General features: G+C 42.0%; 1 protein-coding gene across 1 annotated transcript in view; it reads left to right on the top strand.

Annotated features, from left to right (window-relative positions):
• Nucleotides 1-1,325: 1,325 nt before the first annotated feature.
• Nucleotides 1,326-14,834, top strand: part of vipr1b (vasoactive intestinal peptide receptor 1b) — a 33,844-nt gene continuing 20,335 nt past the window's right edge. Inside the window, exons 1-3 of the mRNA XM_028432826.1 lie at nt 1,326-1,439; nt 7,972-8,062; nt 9,720-9,830. Coding sequence (XP_028288627.1) covers nt 1,380-1,439; nt 7,972-8,062; nt 9,720-9,830 — 262 coding nt within the window. The 5' untranslated portion in view covers nt 1,326-1,379. The remainder of the gene's footprint in view (nt 1,440-7,971; nt 8,063-9,719; nt 9,831-14,834) is intronic.

The raw sequence follows: 14,834 nt of genomic DNA, 5'->3' as shown, positions 1-14,834 counted from the left end.
TGAGAGCTCATGCAGCGCGGTGCCGGGTAGGGTGAGGTCGGACTGCCATGGAGCCTGAAGGGGGAGGCTGTGCAGTGAGGTCCAGTCAGCTGTGAGTGCAGGTCTATCAGCTGTGACACGGACAGCGTGAGACTGCAGGACTGCAGCTCAAGAAGATGGAGGAGCTGGACGTCGTGATGCTGCAGCCGGGATGAATGATGAGTGCATTTGTGTGACTGCAGGGGCCTTTTTAGAGGCGCTGCAGGAGCCTGCAGACTTTTATTTCTCCTCCGCTGTGACCCCAAAATTCAACCATTTTTACCTCTTATTTGTCTTTCTCAGGGCATCAGATGTTTTATTGATTGGTTGGCACTGCACCAGTACAATTTAAGTAATGGACATTTTCTCATGGAAAGCCAGCAGCTGTTCAGCGTGTCCTCTTTATGTAGTTCTTTACCTCTCGTGACATCAGACTGTTTTACTTCCTCCATTAGAGTAACGAGCTCCCTCCTCCTCATCCTCCCCCTCCCTTCCTATTTGTCATTGTCATCCACATTAGACCTTGTATTACAACAGGACCAGGAAGTTAAAAGTTAAAGGTGCAATGTTGCATTCTGGCCACTAGTAGTGCTGCTGAGCATTGCTTTGATGCGCTGATGCTGATTTGGCTTTTGACTCATGCTTTAGTTATGCAGAACCTTAACTCACTGTTTTCACACCATCATGTTTATTTCTGAAGTAAACCAAAGATATTGATCAACTCACTTGGGAGCTAGCCTCAAGTGGCCATGTGGTGAACTGCGATCGTTGGTCCTTGATGTATTTTTTTCTTTTACTCACCAGAACTACATTTTTAGGTATTTTCCTTATCAAATCTCCATCTTCAGATTGTTTTTGCAAGAGTACAGTAACTTATAAAATTGAAGAGATATATAAATAAAAGAATAATCAATTGATCAACAGCTGGCAGATCAGAACTGACTGAATCCCGCCTCCTGGTTAATGTAATAACATGTATGGATGTTTGCGTCACCCTCTTTAGACTGTGTCTGCTCGGTGTCACTAACTTTACAGAGAAGGAGTGGAGGCTGGCACCAGGGTTCCTCCTCTCACCGGCAGCCTGACAGGCTCGTTAGCGCGCAGCCCCCTGGGACAGGCGGAGTGGAGTCGTTGTGAATGGACAGAGGGGCGGGAGCTACAGTCAAACAGATGCAGCGCTCCAGCGCGAGGAGCGCACAAGAGAAAAAGCGCAATCCGATGGCGCGGCAGCGCTTCAGCTCACACATCTGAACACACACACACACACACACACACACACACACACACGGCACTCATCCAGAGACATTCGTATATTTACGGAAGAGGCTTCTGCCGAAGAAAACTCCTGAACTATACACAGGATGGATTCTTCACAGCTGCTCTGTCTGCTGCTGCTGCTGCTGCTCGGGCATCTGCCAAAAGTAAGTGTCTTTAAATGTTACAGTAAATAAGTTTAAAACAAAAACAAGTAATAGATATTTACATAGTCTTTCCAAAAGATGAGGCACAGTCCGTGTCAGAAAATGTGTCCATTTGACCTCGGAAAGGAAAACTGTGATGTTACTGGCTGCTTGAGCCACTTTTGTTTTGTTCAAGGCTGCGTCCTTCTGAGCCACCTGACTTTAAAACATTTTTCATCTCTGCAGATGAGTCAGTCCATGAGGAGGGGGACTTATTTGAATAGCTGAGGACAAAGGCAGTAAAAAAAAAAACAGACAGACTTCTCAAACCAAGGTCACACTGATTTCCAACAAATATGAAAGTGGATAAATGTGAATTGTTAATTTCTGCAGAATGATCTGTTTTTATGAATTCTGGGCACTTCAGTCTGTTTTTGAATTGATGATCAGAGCCTTATCAATAGTCTGATTTTAGCAATATATATTATGTTTACTGCTTTCAAGCTGTAAATAATTACCTAGTGAACACATACAGGTGTAACCATTACTGCACAGTGGCTGAATGGAGAGCATTATAGCTGTGAGTGGCACCAACGTGCTGAAGGTCTTCCATGCCTGCATGTGGTCCGCTGTGTTCTCTGGGTACATGAAAACATTCAGAGGTCCATGTACCTCAGTGAACACTGATGACCACGTATGAAACTAAATGTCGCAAACTGAATTAAAACTATGTATAATTAATAATAGATGTGTGTATTGGTGCTGCTTCGAGCGGTCCTGTGAAGGCCCGAAATGGCCTTTGTGAGCACTTAAATTGTCTAAAATCTGGTGTCACTGTGTAGAGCTGTGGAAGAAGTTGTGCAGCTTATTTTATAATTACACACATACTGTCTTTAGATGCATCTTGAAATAACCAGCCTCCCTGTGTGGGAGTGACAGTGGGATAATAGAGCATGCTGCTGTCTGTTCTCGGTGTCCTCTGCATCTTATTTTTCAGAAATGTTTTATCTCTATTAAGAAATGTCAGATGTGCTCTGCTGCTCTTCCTCTGGCTGCGCACACCTGCCAGGTATTTACTTATCTCTGTCGGGTATCAGAGTCATTTCATTCATCGGGAGTGAGTCTGGTTCCTTTGTCACATTTTTCAGGAAATCAAAACAAAAAAGCTGGATCTGAGGAGCTTAAGATTTCTGATGATGATAATGGCTGTGACTTCAGGCTGATGCTAATGATCTGACACTCAGTACGGCTTCCTTTAATGCCTGCCACGGAGCTCCCCTCCAGGCAGAAGGGACTGTGAACATTTAAGTGACTGTGTGAAAATTTCTTTCTCCCCACCTTTGACAAGTCTCAGATGTCTGGCCCACCCCGACACTTTACATCAACCGGACACGTCATTTGTTGACATACTTTAGTGGCTCTTATACCCGTGTGCTGGTGGCGGCTTTACAATAACAGAGGCTGACATGTTTCATTAATACATCTAGTGAGGAAATGTGGTGTTGAGAGGAGTGCAGAGAATCCCATAAGTGGTTAAAAAGGGGACATGTTAGTGGCTGGATGTCACTGGTATTGATTTAACAGGAGGAGGAGGAGGAGGAGAGCAGCAGGGGTGGTGATAATGACTTCTGCTCTTCATCTTTTTTTTTCTCCACATGAAACCAAAAGGACATTTTGAGATGCATGCCGGTGGATAAATGTGGTGGAGTGGGAGGGAGCAGCTCGTGTATGCACATGGTTTATGTATGAAAAATATGGTTAAATTAATATCGAAAAGATATTTATCTGTGTTAAACAGCCCATAACTAACATGAGGCTGTGGGGATAAAAAGGGGAGGTGCATGAGGTTGCATATTATTAGATCATCCTCAGGTTCTCTCCCGAGGAGCCAAAAATCCGTCACCAATCAGCAGCTGAGATCAAACTTCCTGCAGAGAGAAGTAGTGATTTAAAGGAGGCGGATGATGAACGCTGATTTAAAACATATAGAGCTGAATGAGGTGACAGTCAGTGACCATTTGTATTTAAATATCTTTGATTATTGTACATGCTGTGTTTTCCCCAAAGAAAATGATTCATTCATCTCCAAGTTACTGTTACAGGTACTTTTTCATACATTCACAGCATCTGTATCTTTAACCACAACCTGATAGTGAGTATAGGTGGGAGGTTTCTTGATGGTCCAAATGCTGTGCAGGTATCCTGAACAATATAATTGGAAATATAAACACAATCGATCATATTACAACAATACACATAAAATGAAGACCCATTCCTGCATAGTTTAGCTAATTTATAATTAAAGTAATTATTTTGTCTTAATTGGAAGGTATTTTATTTTGAAATTGTCTCCGTCCTCAGTCTCTCCCCTTATGTCTGTTTCCCTGCTGTGTTTACGCTGCCATGTGATCCCCCCCCCCCCCATCTGTCCAGGTCTCTTCTTAGTTTATTCAGTGGTCTGCATACTCATACTAGCCTCTTGAACATGAAGGCAGATGGTTAGCAAAGTACACACACGGTCTCAGCCAGTCTACACAAACTGAACCTTGCAATCTTTGTTTCATCCATGTATACAAGCCTTTATTGAGCATTAAATGAAACTGAAACTAGTTCATTTCCTGCATTAGGTTGCACAGTTTAAACACTGATCAGAATGAGCAAGTGTTTAGCTGCAATTATGTTCGTTTGTGTAGTTAATTGAAATGTAAGTGAATTAAATCTGCATATAATAGACACAAACATTCAGCTGGAACCACATAAAGCCACAACCTGACGTTTGCACAAACAGAGAACAGCGTGATGATTGCTGAACTGGGGTACATATTTTTGTAAACACAGCCTGTTCTTCTCTGGCTTCATGAGTTAATGCACACATTGAAAACTTTATTGATTTCTTTCATTTTAACTGTGACAGAAACACAAACGAGTACATCTCCCAAAATGTCACAGTCTTTCTTTATGACATTTGAAAGGTATTATTATTATTCAGAATATTTTTTTTAGAATTACAAACTTTCTGTCGTTTGTTCCACATGAGTCAAACTCTTCCTGTGTTCCTGTTTATTTGGCTGGAAAAGTGTCCAACGCTCCACTTACAGCTAATCAACCTTGAGAGCGACTGCAGAGGAGGCGCGCATGATGCTGCTCTGCTGAAGCATAGGGTGGATATAAACACGTCACTGCTTCATTGTCTGACCACACACAGACTCAAACTTCTCCTCAGTTTTCCTGTGAGACATCCCACTTTTTATTTGATCACTATCTTGTACTCAAACAAGGCAAGGCTGGCAGCCATTTTAAATGACAACAATCACTAAGACTTGAAGCAGCCCCCTGGCAGCACTTGTGATGAGCTCAGTACTAACAAACTATCAGAGCTGACAGGTATTTATGTGATGTTTTGCTCACACTGTGTGTGTCCCTAAGGCTTTGCAGAGGTCCACTTATCATCTGCATATTTTAGGATGGACAGTTTGATTCACTGCCCATTGCAGCGGTCTGTGTGACTGGGCTGTCCAAACCTTCGATGTCTGGATCTCGGCTGGCAGACGCTTCATTTTTGCCTTCTGCATTTTGAGCTTATGCATAAATCTTTGTCATGACCTCATGTTTCTTGTATCTTCGGGGATTAGAAAATTCAGAATCCCATACTGTGAACTCTGATGATTGTGTTATCGTTGGTCTCCCTCTTTGTGTATTCTGGCCCTGTTCACAATAAACAGGGTTATACAAACTAATAACCTAGCTCCATGCAATGAGGAGCGCTTGATCCCAGCTGCCTACACTACAGGGCTGTGCACACATTCCACCATCATGTCCGCTCACCTCCCGGATGGGAGACTTTTTTTTTTTACTGTTTATGCAGAATTACTGGTGTTCGGGAGACTACAGGTTGAAACTGGGTTTCATTTCCCAAAAGCCACAAGAGACAAAGCAGTGCTCTGCTTTCATATTTCATGATTAAACAGGAAATCTGCGATGTTAGGTAAATGTCTCTAGTTTGAGGAAAACCCACATTATGTGCATTAATTTTCAGAAATATTATTCAGGTCCTGGTCTGCTTCCGGTGGGGACTTTTCGGTGGGTTTTCTCTGGTTACTCCGGCTTCCTTCTACATACCAAAGACGTGCTTGTTAGGGTAACTGAGGACTCTAAATTGGCAGTGTGAGTGGTTGCTTGTCTTTGTTAGACCTGCAATGGACTGTTTTCAAAGTCTTTTCAAAATCTGTTAAGACTGCAAAAGTCATGTAGTGCATCCCAGGCTTTAGTCTTTGATGTCCTACTCTCTCCTGATCATTGGCATCATTGTGTGTTTGTGTGTTTGTACTATTGTGAGTGATCGGAGGAGTCAGAGCTCTTATCGTTAATACAAGATCTTTAAACAACACACACGTTTTTGGGTCATGTCAACAAACCGGGCAGACAGCTGACGGGCCAAAGAAACAGGACCATACTGCTGGACTGATGGGAGTTCAGACACTACATGCAGATGAAGAGTGAAGGTGTTGCGCTGCACCCTGTGTTTTTATCATGTCCCTCAGTCATAATAGCCGGTGCTCTGGGTCATTAGTTAGCTAACCAGTTATCACTACTGTCTGCTAACATAAGTCCATCCACCAATGACAGGCTGATTAACATTGAGCTAAAGTAAGAATACTTTGCTTCCTGTCAGCTAGTTTTATGTGTTTGTACTGAAGATAGATAGATAGATAGATAGATAGATAGATAGATAGATAGATAGATAGATAGATAGATAGATAGATAGATAGATAGATAGATAGATAGATAGATAGATAGATAGAATGATCCTCTGACAAGGTACAGTACAGCCAGTTTTATACTAATGAAAAAAAAGGATTGACAACACGCTCCATGTCATGGAGTTGGTAGATTACTGCCTCCCAGTCAGTGCTGCTGCTATAACATCAGGGTGGGTCGGATTCTTTGCTGTAATCAGTTGCAGGCAAAGGCTCCTGTGAACAAAGTTGTGTGGATTATGATAGTGTCAGGGCGACCTTGTTCATGTAGGGAGAGGATGAGCAAGGCAATAAGTTCAGCTCAGAGAAAAGAGTGTAGAGAGGGGGAAGGAAATGACATGTAGGTATTACATGGTCTCCTCAAGGTGAAATGTGATTTTCTTCCACTCTGAGCATCATGAAATCATCAGGTTTAAGGTGAACATGAAGAATGACTTAAACTCATAATACATACTAATCACTCTACAGGAAGCTCAAGTGACCTTTTAAAGCAAAACACGTTTTTGAGTGGTTGAACTTTTCTCACCTTGGTGAAGAAATGTATACATTCATGTCTGTTTCCCCTTAACAAGAGATTTCATAAATTGATTTTATACTCTGACAATCCGGCCCTTGTTCACCAGAGAAACACACAGGGGTTGATTTCTTTCAGGTTATTGAATGGACTAGAGTTTCCATAGCAATCTGCTTCCTGTCAGGATGAGACTTGTCATGGTAACCAAGAAAAAGGTGGAGAAGCTTGTGGTTTGTGTAGGGAGGTGCATGGTCGTCAGTGTTTTCGCTGATCATAATTCATTGTAAAAACATTATTTTAATGAAATCATTTGATAACTATAACAATGTTTCTTTACAAATGGATGAAATGATTCAGTGATTATACACATTCATCTGGACAGCACGTAAACCTGTGCTTCCCACACTTGTGTGTTTTGTTGTATCTTCAATTAAAAAAATAAAAACTTTAAAAGTCATCATGTCTCTGATGACCAGACCAGTCAGACCTCATGTACTCCTGAGCTCTGAACTCTGGTTCTGTCATCAGTGAGGTTTTGGGGTGTCTGTCCTGCCTGAGGAGAGCAGTGTGCCACATGCTGCTGTTTCCAGAAATGTCACATGTTTTAGGAGCTCAGCTCTGAAATAAACGGGGCATTTTTGGATGATTGATGACGATCGTTTCATGTTTGACAGCTCCAAGGTGGATGGTGCTCATAAGAGAGACTCTGTGAGGAGCAGTTAGAGAAGAGCAGTGGTAGAGATGTGAATGCATTTTCATGCTGCAGCTCTCCTCTCTGACCTTTTCTGCTTTGAGTCTTGCTCAGTGCTGAAGCTCAGGCAGCTGGGTGAAGCTCCTCGCCTGGAGTTCAGGAGCACTCTGACTTCTCTCTCTCGCTCTTTCTCTCTCTTCATCTCCACCGACCTCCTTGTTGCTGCTCTTACACGTTTCCATTGACCCACCGGCTCTCCACCAGCGGCTGTCAGCCTGCATTTCTCAGCCTTTGTTGACACAGATGAACAAGCGCAGCAGATTACTCAGTAGCTCCCCCCTCCACTTCCTAATCTATTTGCATGATAGCATCTATTTCCACGGCAAGAAAGAGGCCTGTTTGGATTTCAGACATAGAGAACATTTTTAGTTTATTATTAGCCAGGGGTTCATCCTGATATGAAACAATAACATTAAAGGCTGCTGTTGCAAGGACGTGATAAAGGGAACTATAATATTTATTAAATCAACTTTCTGGCTGATGACTGCTTTTTTCTGTGACTAATTATTATGAATGTGCTCTCCTCCACAGGTGTTTTCGGTGCAGATGTGTGACGTGGTGAACGAGATTGAGCTGGAGAAAGAGCGCTGTGAAAACAGCACCTCCGGGAACGTCACTTCAGGTCATTCTAAAACATTTTTTCCTCTCCCTGGCTGTGTGTGCATGAGATTGTTTAGAGGCAGCGAGAGTAAATAGAGTGTGACTTTGTAGATAAAGCACAGAATGTCTGAGCTCCACTGAAATAAAAATAACAAAAATATAAGTTCTACATTTCTTTAATATATACACATAAGTCAGCCAAATGTTGAGCCAAATAAAACCCAGTGCTCATTTTCAGGATCACAGCTCCACCACATGATATACACATTTATATATTCACGGTGACTCACACTGCAGAAACGTCATCACAGCCACTCAGAAATGGATGAATTCCACTTGTTTATTTGCAAGTGCATGGTGAAATTGTTGCATGTGTGGCTGTGGACCAACATGGCTTCACATACTAAGCATAAATCTCAGGTATGAATATGAAATCTGTGCAAGTAAACACACACAATATACATATTTCCTCTGTGATCCATCTTCATCCAATAAAAGGTTTGTAAAAAAATACATATATATCTTTCAATATCTGACCCAAATTAGACTAAAATTAGTATTTTTTGGTCCTCAGAGGTCTCTAGTTTGTTCCCCTTTATATGACTTTGAAAACTCATTTATGTTAAACTTTTTTCTCTGATGTCTCCAGCAGCTCTCATTTTACATAGGTGCATTAAGTGAATATACATGAATGGCTGGCGTGGAAGCAGCTTCCCTTATCTCTGCAACGACCCTCATTTTTCTGCGTCCCTATCTGCTTCCTCAACAGGAAGGTAGTGGAAGTTGCTCTCAGAGGTCACCTCCAGAATAAATGAATTAGCAGCTTCGTGCAAAGCCTTTACATTCACAGCCTATGACTGATTAACATATTAGAGGTGGTGATTCTTTTAGTGCGTTTTTGGGACTCCTTGAAATAGCTGTACAGTTTAGTAATACAGTGATTTCTTGCTGACATTAACATGGCATAACTTAATGGATTACTGCACAGGCAGATACCTCTACACAAGGTTTCTGTGATTTTCAGGCTTTTTCTGAGAGTATTTCTGGTCCTACAGGTCACTTATAAAAAAAGATCTCAGATGGTTTGATGGGAAAATGGCTTGTGATTGTACATTAACGCTCCAGATGCAGCCTATAGAACCCCAGAGTGGAAAATAGTCATACAGCAGCTATTCGGCTATTTGCACCCAGAGAGCAGCTCCATCACCTCACTGCTTCTCTCCAGGGAGGCTGTGTGAAAGAATGTGGCTGACGTTAGGCAGTAAAACAGTGCTTGGATACTTAAAACTAAAGGGTTAAAACTGAACCTAGGTGAACAGAGCACTGATGGCTACAGACATCTGTCACTCTATACACTGATGAAAATGAGTTTTTAGAGGTGGGTGTAAATAGCACTGTAGAACTATGGACACATGGGTGCTTTTCATTGGCTGATGTGCCCTGGGTGTAAAAAGCATTCTTGGCCCAGGACACCTGGTGGAACGATGCTAGTCGCATCCGCCTGTTTACAGTAAATCACCACACTGGAAACCCCATTTGATCTAATGAACATGAACCAGAGTGAACAAAACAACAACTTTAAACTATGAATCTTTTTGTGAACTGACAGCTGCACAGGACAGATTGTGAGTGTTGTCAGTGCGTGTGTGTGTGTGATGCCTTCTTATTGTTTTCTGTAGGTTGCCAAGGCATGTGGGACATCATTGCCTGTTGGCCTTCAGCCAGAGTCGGAGAGGTGGTCACAATAACATGTCCAACATACTTCAGTTACTTCAGTGACCAGCAGAAAGGTAAAATCACCTTCCATATCTTATACAGTACCACACCATGTATTTAGGTTTATTTATTTACATTTTCTTCCAGCTGAGAGTGTTTTGATATTAAACTGTGTTTGCATATAGACGAGGCTTTGGGCAGGCTCTGAAGATGGAAAGTGTTACTTGCATGTAAATGAACATTTAAAATGTTCAGCAGAACTTTGTTGGACAGCACACAGAAAGCCAGAAGGCAAAAAACTCACATCAAATGAAATGTGATTCATGAGCCTTGGAGTTTTATGAGAGACAGTCGCCGCTCTTTTCTTCTCTGTCCTGACTTTACCTCACAGACAATGCTCTCGGAAATAATAGCTCTGATCCGGTGAATCAATCTGGTGGATTAAAAAGATCTTACAAAATGTCAACACATAGGTTTGGTGGCTCAGGTAAAGATTAAAGTCTGTGACTAAGAATATGAGGGGGAAAAATGCAGCTCATTGTTGACCCTTTATTTTGGAAGAGGAACAGATAAAAGCAGGAGAAGATGATTCATCTGTGCTTCTTCAGGTTTTATTCAGTTACTGCATTAAGAAAATTTTGATGTTACGTGGTGGTAGAGCAGTATTTTACTTCCAATTTAATTTTCTGTTTCCTACCTTTTTTTTTGTAATTCTCATGTATTATTGCCTACTGGTGCACTGTAATTAAAATGAACCTAATTATACATCAATTAAAAGCCACACTGTGCACATCACACAGATTCTGTGACAGGCGGCCTGTTGTTCATGGGGAGCTGTTGTTCCTGATCATACTCACCCAGCTGCGATTAGTGTTTAAGTGGTTTCAGTTATGAGAGTTCTGTTGCAGGGTGAATATCATCAGAAAGAAGTAAAAGACTGTGACCACAGAACTTACTGCATCCAAGTCACAACTTGGAGCTCTGAGTGTCAGGAAGTGTTTAATTGGCGTTAAACTCAGTAAACAGGAAGCTGCTGCTTCATTCCTCGCCTGGACTCCGTCGTATCAAACTGAACTGCTCTACATTATTCCAAAGGGTCAAAGTGTCTTCTTCCAGATGTTTACTAGATGCACGGCTTGTTTCCTCTTTAGAAACAAACATGCAGACCTCTGCAACCACACAGTGTTGACTGAAAGACTTTTATTTTGAAGGATGTTGGTTGGCTTCACTTTCTCTTCTCTAATACAATAGCTTGTTATTTGATTATTTATAGATCATACAGGTGATGTTGATGATAGTGTTGTCATCTCAGTGAGGGATGATTTATGATCATGAATAATAATGAAGGTTTGATGATGGCTGGTTGGTGGAGGCGGGGCTCTACAAACCCTTCTGTGGATTTTTACATGTTTGAAGGTCTCATTGCTCGTGTGCACGGCGACATAATGTTTCATCTCCTGCGGTTGTTCCATGCTGAGGACATGAAGGTTGTGTTTTAAAACCTCATCTTCAAATATGAACCCCGTCTGACTTCCAGACCTCTCTGTCCTCTGTCATTATTCACTTGGCTGTGCTCACTTATTGTCCAATCTCCCCAGGTGACTGCTGTTCTGACCTTGTGAACAGCTTCACTCTGAAACAAACCATCTCATTTCCACATCGTTTGTCGTTTTGAAAACTCTTCTGTGATATATTCGGATCCGGATATCACCGATTGTGATATTTTTGTGAGACTTTGAGCAGAACTTTTTGAAATTGTAGTTATTTTCGTTTTATAGGGAAATCGGTTATATTTGTTTGCCTTAACTCAAACCCACAGAGGCAGCCTGTCGTCCTCCAGGTTAGATGGAGTCTCTCAGTCATTGTTAAATTGGCGCTGATGGATGTCCATTCTCTCTGTTCAACACATTTGGGCTTTTCCCCACCTCCTCTGGTGCTCCTGCCTCAGTGACCCAGCAAGTCAATGCTCATTTCTGCTCCCTGACTGAGAGATGCACTAATATCCAGCTATCGACAGCACCAGGCACAGAGATGATTCATGTATTACCCAGGCCTGTGTTCCTATTTTCTCACTTTTTACACCCACTTATGCCTTCACGTTTTTTTCCAGATGTAATTAAAATGGTCCAGTTCAACAGGAAACAGTTGACTTCTCTCACTGCTCGTCATTTCTCACAAAGTTTTTACCACTTTTTTGTTGAACGTGGGGGAGGCCTTTTACCTGTGAATACATTAGAACGGGTGGGAAAAAAAGCTACTCCATCAGCTCCTAAACATCCAGCAAATATCCACGGAGCATTTTTTTTTTGCTCCTCTCTGGTAGTCATGATGCTCTCGTACAGCCATTAACTCCTCAGAGAGTCAAAATTACCCACCTATGATGGAGGATTCACTTTCACCTCCAACTCTGTGCAATGCTTTGAATGGAAAAGTTAAATGGTAAAGAGGAAACCGGCACTCTAATTTCTAAACGATCCTTCAGTTTGTACTACTTGTCAGGGTTAGATTTTCTTTAATCAGACTGTGGCATATTTGGCATATTTATGAAGTCACTGTAATATTTGCATTTTCAGTGTAAGAAGCAATTAAAGTGTTTATAAGTTTGTGAGGTGGAGATAAAGCGCTCTGGGCATTGAAACATTGCGCTGGACGCTGAAACGCTCTGTTTTCCTTTTATTGAAGTAATTTGTTTTCTGAACCTCTTGGCCCTGAGAATGAATACAGAAGATTAGTATTCATAGTCCTGAGACCTTCGTTTTTCCACTGAGACAGACCACAAACAACAACCGCCATGTTTGACGCAGTGTGAACTCGCTCGTTGATTTGGCATTAAAAATAACTTGTTATTGAATGTATGAAACTCACATAAACTTTTCTAAGTAAGGTCCTCTTCCTGGTTCAGGTACAGCTCATTTTAACAGATACAAACCTAACCTAACCTTCGAAGACAAATGTCATTTTTAAAAATCTTCATACAGTCCTTTTTAATTGCCCCAAAGAGACGTATTTCTAATATTTTGGATCTTTTTGCTGCAACTCGTCTGTTTTTTAGATTAGAAACATGATCGACTTTTATCTCCTCTCCTGTAACTGCTTTACCTTTAATAAAAGATGGCAATAAGGAGTAATAGCTTTTACTGGAATTCTCCTCCACCCTTTTTAATCCTTATAAAAGCAAATTTGTCCTCCGTTTCTCTGTATTCTTAACATGACTCAGCGTCTTGGTGCATTAAGCGGCCATGTTACCAGTTTAACCCGTGCTCTGAGGTCACGGCTGGTCCTGCTGCTCACTCACATCTACACTGTCGTGACAAACTTCTCAGCCATTTTATTTGCGACTATGCCATCCAACCATCTATTAACCTGCTTCGTCCTGCAGTGCAGGGTCACGGGGGGGCTGGAGCCTATCTCAGCTAACTATGGGTGAGAGGCGGGGTACACCCTGGTCACCAGTCCATCGCAGGCCAACACACAGACAAACAACCATTCACACTCACACGCACACCTACGGGCAATTTAGAGAAACCAATTAACCTAGCACATCTTTAGAATGTGGAAGGGAAGCCGGAGCACCCGGAGAGAACCCACGCAGGCACAGGAAGAACGTGCAAACTCCACACAGAAAGGCCCCAGTCAGATTTAAACCAGGAACCCTCTTGCTGTGAGGCGACCGTGCTAAACACTGCACCACCATGCCGCCCCCTGTAGATTCCAGCTGTTCCAAAACAATTGACTGATGTCTGTTTTTCCTTTTCGTTTAAGCTTTGTTTAAACCTGATTGTTTGTATTAGGCAGCCATTATTAACAGCTTCAGTTAGAGCAGCTAGACCTGAAAAAAAACAAACTGGCAACATCCTCTTATTTCCTCCTCATGGTTTTCCTTATCTCAACTAAGAATCAGAAAATTGGTCATTTTGCCAGGACTGAAGTAGTAACCTCAGGCACCAAATAACAACCTGCGTCTGCAGAAAATGATTTTATTTCGGCTGATAAAAAGTAATAAACAGAGCCTGGGTGCTGGGTTCTTCACTGACATGCCTGGAGGACAGATCAGTATAGCTGTGGGTATGCTGAGCGGCTCTAAGAGGCTCTGCACCTAAACTGTAGCTGATATGTGAGCAACAGCCTGAGCAGAAACTGAGTCAAACTGAGTTTTAAGCTGTGGGATTCATTAAAAGCCAAAGTTGTTGACTTGTGGGAAGGCTTGCGGCAGACAGTCAGCCACTTTGCTGGTTAGGTGAGCAAGAGAATGAGTGTCTCTGATTTTAAGAGGTTATCAAGACATTTATAAATTATTTATATAAATAACAGTAAAGATCATCAGAGGTTTGGCTGGTTCCTGCAGCTGAATGTGAGCGTTTCAAGAAAGCTTTTGCAAACAAAATATAATGTAATAACAGATGGGCAGAAAGTAAAACTTTGATAGTGTTAGTGTTAGTGTTCTCCTAAAGGCGGTGCCAACCAGAACACATGCAGGAGTTCACCTTCAGACTCAGAGCAAACACACTGGGAGGGAAACAGCTTGAAGTTAAACTCCTGTAGCCGACTGAGACGGCAGCTTTCTGATAAATCTCTTCAAAATCCACAAGTTCAAAAACTCTTAAAAACTTTCTCATTTCTCACACACACACACACATAAACACATCTGACATTTCCAGGTTAGGAGGACGGCTGTAAAGTCTGAGTGACCCGGGGGAGCAGCAGGAAATGATCCACTGACTTTTGTCAGACCGACCTGGATTATAAAGCTTACAAGTTACGCTGAGACACAAAGAGCCCACAGACATTGTGAAAGCACGCACAGTGGAGGGGAAAACACCATCAGCTAACGTTAGCTAATGTGTTAGCAATCTACTCCGCACTGTTGGCATGTAGCTCAGATCTCTGCTGTGCTGTGTCGTCTTCTGAGGCACCAGCATGACCCACAGACAGTCTAAACAGGACTAATGTTGTCAGTGTCTGTCTAGTGATGCATGAGCCGCCATCTTGGATTTTAAGTTGTAGATTTTCTTCTTGCTTTCATAATTGTGTGACAACTTTACAAATTTGAGAGTTTAATGCACCTTTTGTTGCTTCTG

This window comes from Parambassis ranga, chromosome 20 (genome assembly GCF_900634625.1).
Source record: "Parambassis ranga chromosome 20, fParRan2.1, whole genome shotgun sequence".
Classification (NCBI taxonomy): Eukaryota; Metazoa; Chordata; class Actinopteri; family Ambassidae; genus Parambassis; species Parambassis ranga.
This window is presented reverse-complemented; position numbering and strand designations above follow the sequence as displayed.